Source organism: Eumetopias jubatus, unplaced genomic scaffold (assembly GCF_037043125.1).
Source record: "Eumetopias jubatus isolate StellerSeaLion01/CBP00866 unplaced genomic scaffold, mEumJub1_p1.0 scaffold_10, whole genome shotgun sequence".
Taxonomy (NCBI): domain Eukaryota; kingdom Metazoa; phylum Chordata; class Mammalia; order Carnivora; family Otariidae; genus Eumetopias; species Eumetopias jubatus.
Genome location: NW_028274816.1, coordinates 58,465,640 through 58,481,611, shown reverse-complemented (window position 1 = coordinate 58,481,611; position 15,972 = coordinate 58,465,640). Strand labels below are relative to the sequence as shown.

Below are 15,972 nucleotides of genomic sequence, written 5' to 3'. Positions count from 1 at the left end.
CCCAACACCCCCTCCAGATTACCAGGACATGAGGCCTGCACCCAGAATTCCTGAGACCAACCCTGGCACCCCGCATCCCCTAAATCGCCACAGGGTCCTGGGACTTAACCTCTGCATACAGATGCTGCCCCCAAGCCCCGCCCCACCCATTGCCTGGACTGCATCCCAGCACCTCAAATCTCCAAGACTTAACCCAGCCCTTCAGCTCACTTTCAGCCTTTGGGATGCTCCAGATCCTTCCCACACTTGGACATTTCTTGGACACCACCAAATCCTCAGGCCTACCCCCCTCCAAATATCCCCAGGTTCTCCTGATGCTAGAAGTTCCAAGATAGGCTCAACCTGTCTGCAATTCCAGGGAACCAGACCTTCCCCCCTGCCCGCCCCCCCCCCCCGGGCATCCCCTTTCTTATGCCTAGCCCTGCCTCTTCCAAGAGCTCCTCCCCTTAAATGGTGCCCCAAAGGGACCCTCTTAATGGACATCAGTGTTTCCCAGAAGGGGAATATTTGGACCCCCGGTGATGTGCTAAGGTTTTAGGCAGTACAAGGACACTTAATCTAAAAAGTTTTGTCTGTTATGGCATCTTGCACAGAAGCCGGTAAGTCCAGATACTGCTGCCTGGCCCAGACACCGTTTATTTAGGGTAGAGTGTTTCCACTTACAGCAGAGGCTGTGCCCCCGTCAAGGGACGCTGGAACATCAGAAGCTTGGGAAACGACAAAACCTACCGCGGCTGGGACCCCAGCCCACCCTTCCCCGGCATTCCTCGTCCCGCCATGCTCGCGGGTGGAAGATCATTTCTCATATCCCATCCTGGCTCAAGGATGCGCTACCTCCCCCAAGCCCAGAGACCACACCGGTCCCAGAATCCTTAGAGGGGACCTCCCCTTTTGGAGCTGGAGGCCCACGGAATTAGCAACCTCCCTCCCTCTGCTCCCACGGCCTCAGGAACCCCCCACCCACCCGAGGGTTGGGGGGTGTCACTGAGCACGATTCTTGATGCAACGATTCCTATGCAAGGGACATTTTGAGTCCCCCCCATCCTTCCCTCGGACCCTAAACCCTGGCGAATCAGGGGTGAGGGGTGGGGCAGGTTCTGGTGGGAGCGGGGTGGGGCGAGGCAAAGGGCTAGGGGCTCCAGACACCCAGGGTATTGGGGTGGGGACTGATTATATTGCCAAAGGGTTTAACTACTTAAAAAAAAAATAGCCCCCAGATTCCCCTGACCCTCACGGAAGCCGAACAGTGAGGGGAAAGGGGGTGAGGATTTTTCCGAAGGGTACAGACCTCTTCCCAACGTCTCCCCCTGCTCGCCAATCTGCCACACGTACCCAGCTTTTTAGTTCAGCTTTTAAAAATAATCACAATCATAAACCTTTACAGAACGTGACTCACGTCCTTCACCACCGCCCCCATCCCCCAAGTCAACAGTGTGGGATTCGGGGAGGAAGAGCGAGAGCTAAAGGGACAACTTCCAAGTCCCGCTCCCCTTTTCTCCCCGGCCGCCAGGGTGCCTGCAACTACACGCATGCGCTGCATGACGCGCTCCCCACACGCATGTCGCGCCCCTCCTGCGCTCCGGGAACGCACGGACACGGGGCGGGGGGCGGGGCGATTGGGGAGGAACGAACGGCGGGGGTCTTCCTGAGTTCAGCGGCTCCTCCTCCCCATCACACACACAGCAATAAGATTTTCTCACTCAAATGTGGGCGGGGCGGGCCTGGCCTGTCGAAGTGGGAGGTGGGAGGAGTGGCGAGGGGGCGCTCTCAGGGATGGGGGCGGGTGTCCGGAGTCAGTGTGGGGAGGGGAGGTCTGCAAATCGTCCAACTCTGGTGCTAATGGCGGGTCTTCTCAGCCCACCCCCAGGGCAGGGAGGGAGGGGTCGGCATGGCCCCTCCCCCAAGTCTCCCCCACGCCCACCCTGGGTGCATGAACCGCCCAATGCAGAAGCTGCCGCATGTCACCTGCCCTCCCCAAAGAAAAAGTGTCATGCCCCCTTCCCCCCCACCCTCTCACTTCCCACCAAAATAAAAGTTTCCTTTTCATTTAAAAGTTGCATCCTGTTTGCTGGGAAGGTCTCCGGATCTGGGGCGGGGTGGGAGTTTTGGGAGCAGAGGAGTTGGGTCTTCAAGAACAGGGGTCATATTAAATGAGCAAGGGTGTGCACTTCAGGGGGTCCAGACATCCCCCTGATCGCCGGCTCTCGCCTTGTGACTTTTCGGGGGGTTGGTGGGGGGGGGAAAGAAGTGACTGCCTCAGTTTCCCTGATGGTAAAAATGGGGATCCACACCCCTAACTTGAAACTCTGAGGGCACCTGGTAATAGGAGCTCTGAGGTGAGGGTGACAACCCCAGAAGAGGAGTGGAGCTAGGTCTACAGTAAGAGGGTAGGGGCCGAGGGTCACACGCTCCATATCGCCCACTCTGAAGCCAGACTGTGTGGGTTCAACTTCTTGGTAGCTGTGCGTTCTTGGGCAAGTCTCTCAACCTCTCGGGCTTGTTTCTACCACTCTAACAGGGCAGGAGGGGGTGGTCTATTCATTCAGCAAATACATGAATTCCAACTAAATGCCAGGCACTATTCTAGGTGCTGGAAAGCAATGGAATCCCTACCTCTAGGGGTTGTGTTGAAGGTCGAGACGAGTGTCCCACGTTTAGCCCACGTTCAGTTAAACAAAGGATCACTACTCAACAGGTGGCTCAACAGTCACTCTGTCACTGTTTTGCAAAGACATGAGGGTCAGCCAGAGTGCCGCATCCCTTCTGCCACTTACTGGGAGGCTTGGAGCAAGGGACAGCACAGCTCAGTCTGTTTCCCCAGCTGTATAATGGAGCGAATACCTGGGAAGGAGGCTGAAATGAGTTTTTCCACATTAGATGCCGGTACCCCGGAGGCTCCCAACACTGGTCGGCTGTGATTCGAACCAGCAGACTGCCCCACCTGCTGCCCCATCAGCGATCCCTGAGCAGGAACACACTACAGACCCATGGAGGTCCGGCTGGGGTTGGAGTTTATTTCTGCGAGAGCCTAGACACTGGGAGGATATGGGGGCCTCCTCCAGCCCCCGCAGGAAAATCCAACCGAATTGTGATCACACAAGAGCAACCAGAAAGGAGGACAGAGCGGGGGGGGGGGGAGGTGAGGGGAGAGGGGTCCCCTTATCCTGCCCCTCTGCAAGGGTCAAAGGCTGGTGGAGACCTGGGGCTCAGGCTGTTGTCGATCAGAAGTTCAGGGGTCAGTGGCTAAGTGGAGAGAGAGGAAGAGAGGGAGAGGGGTAAGGGAATGGGAACCCCAGCTTCGGAGGGCAGGGGAGCCATGCTCCCTTGCTAACAATTAAGGATAGAGGGGAGCCCTTCGGGACCACAGCTTGCCAACTACACTTGGATCTCCTTCCTAGCGAGGGCCCCAGTCCTCGTCTCCCTGCTCGTCTGCTCCTCTGTGTTGAGGGGTTCACAGGCGAGCTCAGCGCCCCCGCCCCCCCACCATGGGGTTGGTAAGTGCTGTAGTGCCAGAGGGTGGCACCATTTCCAAAGTGCAAGAAGCCGGAGGGAGGGTTCCTGGGACTGGAGCATCGAGGGGCCAGGGAGGGAGGGGCCATGGCTGGGGACAGGATGGTGTCACTGGGGCTGGGACACCGGCGGCCCATCAGGCTCCGGGGGTGGCGGCCCAGCCCCAGGCTCCGCCTCCTCGGCCTCCTCTTCCGAGACCACGTTCTCCTCCAGTCGGAAGACCTGGCGCACTGTGCGGGTGGTGAAGGTGAGGGGGCCGCGTCTGCAGGGAGAAGGGGAGACCAAGAGATAGAGGTTAAAGGAGGGGCGGGGGCAGAGAGTGCTGGGGGGCGGGGTCTATGGAGCAAGGGTGCGCATGCACAGGCTGGCTGTACCGGAGCCGGTTCCTCAGCGTGTTCAACTCGCGGTTCATGGACTCCGAGGCCTCTGTGACATCTTCCAGCTCATGCTGCAGCCTCCGGCGGACTGACTGAGCCCGGGACGCCTCCTCCTCAGCTTCTTCCAGCTGCCGCTTCAGCTGCTTCACCCGAAGGTTGCCCTTCTCCAGCTTGGTGGGAGCAGAGGGCTGGGTTGAGTCTCCAGGTGCCGTCCTCGCCCACTCCCTTGGCCCCCCAGAGCCCCATCCCTCCTGCCCCACACCCCACACCCTGTGCCTTGCCTTCTGTTCATGCTTTGTTCTAGATCCTCTTGCCAGCCTCCATCCCAGCTTCAAATGTGAGGCTGTCCCCGACTTGGTCTTTCTATGCCCAGAGCTGGCCCCCTCTCTCCTCTGCTCAAAGCCCTCCCATGGCTCCCTAGTGGCACTGGGACAAGGTCCCAGCCCCTCAGTCTGCCGTTCCAGGCCCTGCAGGGTCTTCTTCCCATAAACCCATTGGCCAGACCAGCTTCATCAAGACCCTCCCCAAACCCTCTCATCTCTGTCTCCAGGGAGGGGACACGCGTGATCTGCCTCCCACCAACCCCTCTGGCCTCATTTCTTATCACTCAAACTTCCTTCCCCATTCTTCTCTCCAGCCACACTGCTCTGCTTCTTGCTTTAAACTCACCAGACTTATTTCCGCACCCCAGGGCCTTTGCACCCGCTGCTCCCTCTGCCTGGCTCTTTCTCTCCCCTCAGTTCTCAATTCATATGTCACCACCTTAGAGAGGTCTTCCTGACCCCACTCCCCCACCCCCAATCTAGGGAGTATTCCCTAATCCTCCACATCTCTCTTCATTCTCCTGTTCCTTCAGAGCCCCTGTCACAATCTGTCCTCATCTTTCCTTGTTTGTAAGTTTGTGTCTTCCTTTTCCTATGCTACAAATGTGAGCTCCGTGAACAGGGGGACCTTCTTTGTCTTGTTCACAGCCGTATCTCCAATGCCAAATACAGTACTGGGTGCCCGGTAATTGTGGAATGCAGGGCGAATAAGCCGCAGCTGAGCTTTTAAGGGCACGGCGACTCTATCTATAGTTGGAGAGACCTGGAATCTGATGCAGGCTCTGTCTCTCCTAACCGTGTGACTTTGGTACAAATGGTCCCTTTTTAAAGTTTCCCGTTTTCCCACCTGTGCATTGGGGCTGGTGAAAGAATGCAGACATGTTTTTGTTTTTGTTTTTAAACCACATGGTACAGTACTTGGGGGCACAGTTGCTGCTCAATAAGTAATTAAGAGCACAGACTCTGCCTCCAGAGTCCTGGGGTTTGAACCCAGACTCCATCTCTTATGAGCTAAGTAATTTGAACAAGTTACTTCACCTTTCTGTGTCTCATTTTTCTCACCTGAATAAGAGGGGAAAGGATAGTACCTGTCTTATAGGGTTCTGGCAAGAACTAAATATACTACACATTACATCTTTCACACAGTGCCTGGCACATAGAAGGCATTCCGTAAACATTACACGTTGTGATTTTAGCCCCAGCCTAGCCTCTGGGGAGGTTTTTTTCTTCCTTCTCTCTAGCTCTCTCAGCTCCCCACCAGGACCTATCCTAGATTCCACAATCTACAGATCGCAAAGTCACTGATTCCAGCTCTCTGCTGATGTTACCAAGCCCCCGAATGGTAGCCGCACGTGGCTTCTCGCGATGGGAACTCATGGCCTACAAAGACAGCATGGAGACCATCCCCCACACTGCTCCCTAGAGACGTCAGCTGCTCACCTGGTCCCGGAGCTGGTCAGCCACCCTCCGCTCCTCCTCCACCTGGAGCACCACCTCCTTAAGGCGCTTCTCGGCCCTGCGCACCAGCTTGCCAGAGAGGATGCGCTCCCTGGAGAGGCGCGTGAAGCAGACAATCAGGAGAGGTGCTTACATAGGGTGCTGTCCCCTCAGCCTTGTCCAGTGGCTGCTGTCCTGTTTTCGGAGTGGCCTCTTCCCTCCTTCCCAACTCCAAGTAGCTCCCATAGTCTACTCAGGTCAGACATGGCTCCCAGGCTCCCGACTCCAGGGCTTCTAGTCCTTGACTTGTATCAAGATGCCTGATGTTCCTGAAAGTGTCTCCATGTCTGTACCAGTTCTCCAAACCCCACTGTGCACCCCTAGTCCTCCTCTCAGGGAACTGACTCACTGACCACCAGTCCCCAGGTCAGATATGGGGCATTACCCTCGCCCAGCCTGTCCCATTGCCCCCTCTCTGTCCTCCAGCCTGAGTCCCTAGCTCAAGCCTGTGCTCTCCCACCTGACCTGGCCTGTCCCTTTTCTCTCAACTCCCTTCCTCCACTGTCCCTACGTGTGTGGGGGACACTCTGGGAGCCCAGAGCTCCCCCCTCAGCCACCCCGGCTCCTTCTCCCCTCTCACACACACACGCCTTTCTCTGGACAAGCTCATCTGCACCCCAGGTCTCCACACCCATCAGCAGCCTGCTAAATCTGCTAAATCTGTCTCCTGGGCTCCAGCCTGGATCGGCCCCCAGCCTCGGCAGTCCACCAGACCCCGACACCCCTCACAGTCCCCGCCAGGCTCAGCACCTTCTCCCCAACCCGCTCCTCCTCCCCTGTGCTCCACCTAGATCTGCAGGTCAGACACCAGAGCCATTCTCACCTCCTGTCCCCTCAAAGCCTTTCCCTCCCCTCTCCCAAATTTCCCCATCTGTGGTCCTGGCTCATCTGCCCTCTCCTGCAAGGACCATCACACCCGGGGTGAAGTCCAGGTGATGGAGCCCCTAGCGATGGGCAGTGCTCGGCAGCCTCAGGTGTGCTGAGAGGCAGGCACGGGGGAAGCAGGAGGGCTTGAGCCTTGGAAAGGGGTGTGGTGGGGGAGGCTCCCTCAGCTACAGATCCCCCGGCCACTTGTTGCTCCCAGGTTGAGTTTGAGCAGGTCATGAATACCTTCTGAGCCTCAGTTTCTCCATCTGTATAACAGGGGAGGAGGAGCTCAGACTGGTGTATCCATCCACCTCTGGAAGGTCTCCCCAGAGACCCCAAACTACATCTCCCATGAATCCCTGGGTCCCTGGCCAGGCCCTGGGATGAGAACACCTTCTTTCATGACCATCTGGGGCTGGTTCCCATTGCCTGTCCCTGAGACCTCTCATGCTCATCATGCTCCCCAGTGAACTCAGCTTGTTTCCCCAGTATTCCCACAGTCACCAGGACTTAACCCCTAACACTGTCCTCCTCCCCCATACCCACAACAGCCTATCAGCCCCCAGCTCCATCCCTCCTGCTCCTGACTCTTTTTCATCCCCTCACACCCCAGCCCCAGCTTAGGCCTCATCTCCTGCCACCTGGACCAGCACCAAGCCTCCTCCCTGGCCTCCCAGCTCCCAGTCTCTGTCCTCTAGTCTGCTCCCAACTTGACCCCCAGGGAGACTTTCTACAGCCAGCACTGGCCCTGCCCCTCCCCAGCTCACAGCCCCGAATGGCTTCCCATCTTCCCAGGACAGAGTTCCTCAGCCTGGCGTTCAAGCCTCTCACCTCCCCATCTTTCTCCTGAGTCACAGGCTCCCAGGACCAGTCACCCTTCTCCAAATGCCCTGATGTCTCCCACATGTGTCCTCAAGGCTGCTGCTCTGCCTGGGACAGAAATGGCCTCAAGTCTCACCTCCTCCTGTATCCACAGCCTTTGCAATAGGATTTTGCAGCTTCTTGCACCAAGAGACAGAATCTATTTCACCATTCCTTTAAATCTGAGCTGGCCATACGACTTGCTTTAGTGACAGGAGGATGCAGCAGAAGTGACATTGTACCAGTTCCAAGTCTAGGCCCCAAGAAGTCTTTAACACTTTCCCTAACTCTTGGAACCTGGACTCTGCCATGTGAACAATCCTGGGCCAGTCTGGAGCAGAGACTAGTTAGCCTCAGTGTCCCAGGCAAGACCTTAAGCAAATGAGAGCCCAGCCAAGATCAGCAAATCCATCTAGCTCACTCGGCTACCGATGCATGAATGAAGCCCCCACGCTCAGATCAGCAGAACCTATCAGCCAGCCAAAGACTCATGAGCAGTAAGAAATGGTTGTGGTTTTAAGCCACTAAAGTTTGTTTGTTATGCAGGTGGAGCTAAACTGCTACATTACTGTTTGGAGATTTATTTACTTTAGAGAGAGACTGTGTGGGAGCAGGAAGGAGCAGGGGGAGAGGGATTAGCAGACTCCACGCTGAGTATGGAGCCTGACACGGGGCTCAATTCCGTAACTCTGAGATCATGACCCAAGCCAAAGCCAAGAGTCAGATGCTCAACCGGCTGAGCCACCCAGGCGCCCCTACTTTCCTGTTTAAATCATATTCTTCATGGGAGTGCAGTTACTTGCAGCCCAAAACATCCTAAATAATAGAGGAAATCAGCAATCATTAATATTATGATGCCTTTTGGATGTTTCTAAACCAGGTGCTTATAACACAGCTCCCCTTCATCTCCCTGACCAGAATGTGGGGATCACCCTCCAGCTGTGCCCTCCTCTAACACCCACCTGCTCTCCTGCTCCAGCTGCTCCTCAGCCTGGGCCAGCTTAGACTCAAGGGCGGCAATGATCATCTTCTGGCGGGCCCGGGCCCCAGCGTCCTCCTCACCCAGGCGCCCCCGGAGCTCCTGTATCTGCCGCTCCAGCTGCTGTCGCCCGCTCTCTGCCTTGGCCGAGAAACTTCGCTCAGCTGACAGCTCTGTAGTCAGTGATTCCACCTGTAGCAGTGGGAAAAGCAGAACCATCACGGGGGAGTCTCAGAGGGAAGACAGTAGGTAAATTCAGGCACCTCCCACAATTGAGTTGACAATGGTTAAGTGCAGAGCACAGAGCCTGGTACATACTAAATACTCAATAAATGTCAGCATGTATTTGTCCTGATTGGCTTAGCAGCCAACAGCAGTGCCAGCCCTGGGTTTTAACCTTTCCAACAGCTTTCTGCTCTTTTAATAAGTCCACAAGACTATCACAAACTTGTTTAAATGCTATAGATTCTACCTCTGTGAATGAGTCCATTCGAAGGGTTATCACACTTCTGTTTGCACTGGGATCATCTGGGGAGCTTGTGAAAAAGATGCAGACCGCAGGGTCCCATCCCCCAGAAATTCTGCTTCCAGCTGATCTGGGGTGGGGGTGGGGGGGCGGTCCATGAATCCGTACTTTCAACAACCACCTCAGGTGGTTCTGATATGGGTGACGTGTGGCATCATTTTAAGAAATGCCAGCTCAACAAACAGTAACTACTACATTGAGAATGTGTAAACAAGCCCCTAACGATAGTTCCTGTTTATTTACTCAGCTCATACTCCGAGTGAGGTCCTGCGCCGGAGCTAAGGCAGTGAGTCAGATCCAGTCTGATTCATACTTTATTACACCGTGCCCTCACAGGAACACATCGGCATGGTGATTAGCATATGCTCTTTAAAAAAAAAAAAAACTTTATTGGAAAATGAAACTGTAATACAGAAAGTCAGAAACTGATCAAGTCTATGACGTCAGGAGTTAACAAAAGGCAAACACCACTGTCGCTCCCACCCAGGTGAAGAAATAGAACGTTGCCATTCCAGAAGGCCCTGCATGTCACCACCCTAATATCAACCCCTACCTTCCCCACAAAACAGCACACCACCCTGACTTTCATGGTAATCACTTCTTTGCTCCTCTTTCGAGTTTTATCACTCAGAGATGAAGGCCTAGATCCTATAATTGAATCTTGCCCATTTGAAAACTTTTGTGTATGTTTCTTTAAAACAACAACAACAACAACAACAACAAAAAACCAACAGGGCTCTGTCGTTAAGCGTCTGCCTTCGGGTCAGGTCATGATCCCAGGGTCCTGGGATCCCATCGGGCTCCCTGCTCGTCAGGAAGCCTGCTTCTCCCTCTCCCACTCCCCCTGCTTGTGTTCCTGCTCTCGCTGTGTCTCTCTGTGTCAAATAAATAAATAAAATCTTAAAAAAAAACAAACCTATGAATACACTTTATTTTTTTTTTTTTTTAAGTAGGTTCCATGCCTGGTGTGGAGCTTGAACTCACAACCCTGATCAAGACCTGAGCTGAGGTGAAGAGTCGGACACTTACCTGGCTGAGCCACCCAGGAGCTCCTAAGTTGCTATTGTTTTAAAGCTACCTGGTTTGGGTACTTTGTCATGGCTGCCCTAGGAAACTAATGTAGTGACTAATGAGCAGGGAAAGAAAATCACTGTGAACTCATGGATTTAAACAGATTGGATAGATTTAAAGCAGTTGTGATTATTATTCTTGTAGAAGCTCCAATTGCTCCATTTGGGGCCAACAGGAGCCTCTCCTGGTTGATGTCTAGGTGCTTTTTAACATAAGTATGCCAGCTCCTGGGGCGCCTGGTGGCTCAGTTGGTTAACCGTCTGCCTTCGGCTCAAGTCATGATCCCAGAGTCCTGGGATCGAGTCCTGCATCGGGCTCCCTGCTCAGCGGGGAGCCTGCTTCTCCCTCTTCCTCTGCTGCTCCCCCTGCTTGTGCTCTTTCTCAAATAAATACAATCTAAAAAAAAAATGTATGCTAGCTTCCTTGATAACTGGTATGTTGTGGACTCAATGCTTGTGGCCCCCCCAAATTCCTACATTGAAGCCTTAAGCCCCAATGTGGTGGGATCTTGTGACAGGGCCTTTGGGAGGCAATTGGGGTTAGATGAGGCCATGAGGGTGGGACCCCCATGATGGCATCAGCGCCTTTATAAGGAGCTTCAAGAGAAAGCACTCTCTCCCTGCACATGCACCACATGGTGGCTGCTTCCAAGTCACGAGAGAGGCCTCAGAATAAAATCTACCTAATTGGCACCTTGATCTTGGACTCCCAGCCTCCAGAACTGTGAGAAATAAATGTCCGTTGTGTGAGGCACCTGCCCTCCACCCCCTGACCCCCCCCCCCCCCCCCGCCGATTCCAGGGTATTTTGTTATGGCAGCCTGAGCAGACCAAGGCATGGTATGACCAGAGGCTCCAGGCTCCTCTTGTTCATTTCCTGTTTCAGATCTGGAATCAGCCGTTTGTAAAGAAGTTGCAGTTTCTTTTAGCAGAACATGGCATTTCTGGACCACAAACTTGGGTACCAGGGATGCTCATGGCTACTGGACTGGTTATTGTTCTCAGGCCTTCTGGACAGAGATAGGATGGCTCTCTACAAAATACCTCACAAGTTCATGTGAACACGCCCAAGTCCAATTCAGAACCACAGGGTTTTGTTTGGTTTTAATTTAGCCTCTCCTCATGACACATCTACCTTTAGGTGCTAACATGCTTACAGACGCGGGTGGCAACAGAATGCGGACGTGCCATCTTTACTCATTTACTTTATTCCACGTTACACATGTGATGGTCTCAGAAACACACCGCAAATACTGTCACTACCAATATAATTACTCAATGCAGTAATACAATTTTTTTTTTTACATATTTGCCCATTCTCTTAATTTAAAAATAGTTGCACTACACACAACGGAGCAGACAGCTGGTACCTTTCTTACTCCTTTTCAGCCCTCACTGAGTCTTAGAACAATGAGCAAACCTCACGCTCATTACGCCCTCACGCTGGTGTCTCTCTAATGATTCCTTCTGATCGATCATCTGAACCTGGCTCCCCGGGGCGGTGGCTCTCAGAGGTGGCACGCCTCAGAACCTGGAAGGCTTGTTAAAACAGATTGCCGGGCCCCACCTCTGGCATTCTTCACTCACTTGGGTTTGGCTGAGGCCCTCAAACTTCCATTTCCAGCAAGTTCTCAGGTGATGCTGATGCTGCCGGCCTTGGGGCCACTTTGAGAACCACCGGTCTCGTAGATTCCTCAGGAATCACTTGTGGGAACACGGCCCCAAGGAAGTCTTGCTGGGTGCAAAATCCATGGCTCATATCTTTCTCTGAGAATCTTAACTATATCCTTCCATTTTCTTGCAGCATGAAATCTTGCTCTCAAAAATCTGATGACAATCTAATTTTCTTTTCCTTGCAGATCATGTGCTCATTTTTCCCTAGATGGCTAAGGATACCACCCCCTTATTTGTGCAATAGTTTCACTAGCATCTGTCTTAGTATCAAGTTTTTGTGTTTTTTTAAAGATTTTATTTATTTATTTGAAAGAGAAAGTGAGTGACAGAGAGAGAAGAAGCAGGGGCAGAGGGAGAGGAAGAAGAAGACTCCCCACTGAGCAGGGAGCCTGACGTGGGGCCTGATCCCAGGACCCCAGGATCATGGACCTGAGCCAAAGGCAGATGCTTAACTGACTGAGCCACCCAGGCGCCCGCTGGTATTTTTTTGTTTTTTTTTTTTTTTTTAGTTTTTTGTTTATTTTTTCTTTTTTGTGGTTTTTTTTGTTGTTGTTCGTTTTTAAAGATTTTATTTATTTATGTGTGAGAGAGAAAGAGAGCCACAAGCAGGGGGAGCGGCAGGCAGAGAGAGAAGCAGGGTCCCAGCTGACCAAGAAGCCCAATGCAGGACTCGATCCCAGGACCTGGGATCATCACCGGAGCCGAAGGCAGCCGCTTAACCAACTGAGCCAGCCAGGCGTCCCAATTGGTTTAAGTTTTGATAGGTCAATATCCTTGGGTACACAGTGTGCTCTTCCAGTATGTAGCTTCCAACTGTATTATCTCAGGAAAGTTCTTGCATTATGCTCTCGGGTTATTTGCTCTGTCCTCCTGCCTGGGTCTTCCTCTTTGGGGACTCCCTTTACTGTATGTTGGATCTTCTTAGCCAGTCTTCAATATTTGCTATTTTCTTGTAAATCCCTTTTTGTGTCTTTTTAAGTTTCATTTTGATTTTTTTAAAGATTTATTTACTTTAGAGAGAGAGAGAAGGTGGGACGGGCAGAGGGAGAGGGAGAGGAAGTCCCAAGGAGACTCTGCGATGAGTGCAGAGCCTACAGTTGGGCTTCATCCTAGGACCCTGGGATCATGACCTGAGGCGAAGTCAGATGCTTAACCAACTGAGCCATCCAGGTGCTCTGCCCCCATTTTGATTTTTTTTAAAGACTTATTTATCTTACTTTAGAGATAGAGCACATGTGTGCGCACATACATGAGCAGGGGGGAGGGGCAGAGGGAAAGAAGCAGACTCCCTGCTGAGTACGGACCCAACTCAGGGGCTCGATGCCAGGAGCCCGAGATCATGACCTGAGCTGAAACCTACAGTCAGATGCCGAACTGACTGAGCCACCCAGGCACACTGCCCCACTCCCATTTTGATTTTTAAAGACATTCTCCTTTTCACTAACAGCCAAGGATGCAAGTTTGGTTAAGTCCCATCATTCCGTGTACGGCTGTAGGATCCTGTGCTCCCTTCACTAGAGCATGTATTGGCTTATTTACCTCATTTCTAATGAGCACCCGGCACTGTTTTAGGTTCTGGAGATAGAGTAGTCATCACAGTTAAAACAGAGGCTCTAGGGCTCCTCGGTGGCTCAGATGGTTAAGCGTCTGCCTTCGGCTCAGGTCATGATCCCAGGGTCCTGGGATCGAGTCCCGCATCGGGCTCCCTGCTCAGCGGGGAGCCTGCTTCTCCCTCTGCTTCTCTCTCTCTCTCTGTCTCTCATGAATAAATAAATAAAATCTTAAAAAAAAAAAAAAGACAGAGGCTCTACTCTTGAGGTGCTTACATTCTTTTTGTTGTTGTTGTTTAAAGTAGGCTCCACACCCAGCACGGAGCCCAACGCAGAGCTTGAACTCACCACCCTGAAATCGAGACTGAGCCAAGATCAAGAGTCAGATGCTTAACCAACTAAGCCAATCAGGCACCCCTCAAGGGGCTTACATTCTGTTGGGGAGATGGATAGCAGACAAACAGGTAAATATATATTATAGTTCCAGGTAGCAGTTAAGTGACATGAAGGAGATTAAAGCAGAGAGAATGGGAGGGAATTGTGTGAGAGAGTGTGACTGCTTCACACAGGGTGGTCAGGGAAGGCTCTTCTGAGGGAATGAGACATGGGATGGTCTGGGGTAAGAGCTTTCTCCCAGGAGGAGGGAACAGCAAGTGCAAAGGCCCTGAGGCAGGAATAAACTTGGCAGAGTCAAGGAATAGTGAGAAGGCTGGTGTAGCTGGAGCAGAGTCAACCAGGGATAAGGAAGGGTTAGAGATAAGGTCTGAGTTAGCCACGGGCCAGAGTGTAGGGCCTTGTATATGACTGGGCTTTCACCCTGAGTGAGATCATCATTCTGGAGTATGACTGCCTCTCCTACTAGTCTAGGTGCTCCTCAAGGGCTGAGCTGGGGTCTTATTCTTCTCTGCATCCCAAGCAGTGTCAGGGCATGGCTCCTGAAAGGCCTCAAAATATGTCTTTAAAAATTAATGAGGGGCACGCGGGCGGCTCAGTCAGTTAAGCATCCGACTCTTGATTTCAGCTCAGGTCATGATCTCAGGGTCGTGGAAGTCGTGGACTCCATGCCCAGCGTGGAGTCTGCTTGAGATGCTCTCTCCCTCTCCCTCTGCCCCTCCCCACCACCCCCCTCACACATTCTCTCTCTCAAATAAAAAAAAAAAAGTAATGAATTAGTGGAGACATAGGTCTCTCTTTGGAAATCCTATCACTCCACTGCCTGCCTGGCAAGCTCTTAACTTCCTTCAAGATCTTTTAAGACATTTCCTCCATCAGGAAGTCTTCCCTGATAGCACCTAGCCTCCAGGCTGGGTCAGCAGTCTCCTCTAGGTTCTCACAGTGTCTTGTGCTTCCTCCATTTTCATTTGTACTTCTGTATTGGGATAGTCAGTCTCCTCCAACAGACTAGGATGTCCTTAAAGGCAGAGACCTGGAATGATCCATCGCCAGGTCCCTTGCACCACCGAGAATAGGACCTGAGCCTCCAGAAGCCTTGGACAGTATTTATAAATAAATATACAAATGAAAATATGCTTTTCTCTGTCTAGCTCCTACTTATGCCTTAAAACCCCAGCCAAATGTCCCTTCTTCCACAGACCTCCTTATGATTCTTGCAGCGAGTTCTCGCCCTCCTTCCCCCACTCTCTCTCTCTCTCTGTCCATCTATCTGTCTGTCTGCCTGCTGGGCCCAAGATACTTCTATTATCACACATGCCACCCAACCCATAGACACTGCAGTTCCATGTCTATGTTCCCAGGGAACTCTGCAGGACAGAGACCCCACATCATTCATCTCTGGATCCAGCCCTCGAGAAGCCTCAGAAATACAAGGGAATGAATGCATCAGAGAGAACTCCTATTCAACCATTAAAACCCAACCCGGACATTCCCTTCTCCTTTATCTGTTGAATAAAAGGACTGAAGATTACGGTCCCAGGTCAGTGAGGACCCAGGCCACCCGGGGGGACAGGGCTGTGCTCACCTGCAGGAGCAACTTGCGGTAGCGATCATTGAGTAGCTCTGAGTTGCTCTGCTCCTCCTCCAGCTCCTCTTCCATTTGCCCCAGGCGTCCCTCCAGCTGCCGCTTCTCCTCCAGAATGGCTGCCCTAAGGAGAATGGGAACAGGGGGAGGTGAGAGGGTGCGAGGGCCAGGGAGGGTGCCCTGCCCCACATTACGGTGGGCCACTCACTTGCTAAGGCTGCCATTGGCCAACTCGTCGGCCATCTCGTCCCGCTCCTGCTGGATTTGCCGCCGGGCACGATCAGAGGCGGCCAGTTCCTGTGATGGCAGAGAAGGCTGGTGGTCAGCAGTGATGGGGTGAGGCTATCTGGGCATCGGCCTCCCTGCTCCTCACACCTCAAGTCTCTTGGCCTTGTCTTCAGTGCACACGACCTTCCATCCCTGGACAACCTTGGAATGAACTTCAATCTACAGGCAGATGTCGCCTAAATCGGTCTCTCCAGAGCCCCTGACTCATGTCCATCCCCAGGCCCCTCCCCCCAGCAGGGCCTCACTGAGCTCAGCATCTCCTTTCTAATCCGCTCCTCGAGGTCCCCCCAGTCACGGGGCCTGACCCCCAGGTCTCTCCTCACCTCCCCTGCCCCCTTACGACCCACAGCCCTGTCCACGCTGACCCTTTACTTTCTCTGCCTTGTCTCCTCCCTGCGCCCCCACGTCCCAGCTCAGGCCTTGTCCTCTCTCCGCAGCCTTCCTGACTCTAATCCCCCCTGCTCTACTCAGAA

General features: G+C 53.0%; 1 protein-coding gene across 4 annotated transcripts in view; it reads right to left on the bottom strand.

The window, feature by feature from the left end:
- Positions 1–3,618: 3,618 nt before the first annotated feature.
- MYH14 (myosin heavy chain 14) overlaps positions 3,619–15,972 on the bottom strand; it is a 77,026-nt gene continuing 64,672 nt past the window's right edge. For all 4 annotated transcript variants that reach the window (XM_088027207.1, XM_028091466.2, XM_028091467.2 and 1 more), the window contains 6 exons: positions 15,420–15,508; positions 15,212–15,335; positions 8,398–8,606; positions 5,651–5,759; positions 3,885–4,057; positions 3,619–3,772 (listed from right to left, as the gene is read on the bottom strand). In XM_088027207.1, the coding sequence (XP_087883333.1) occupies positions 3,619–3,772; positions 3,885–4,057; positions 5,651–5,759; positions 8,398–8,606; positions 15,212–15,335; positions 15,420–15,508 (858 nt within the window). The remainder of the gene's footprint in view (positions 3,773–3,884; positions 4,058–5,650; positions 5,760–8,397; positions 8,607–15,211; positions 15,336–15,419; positions 15,509–15,972) is intronic.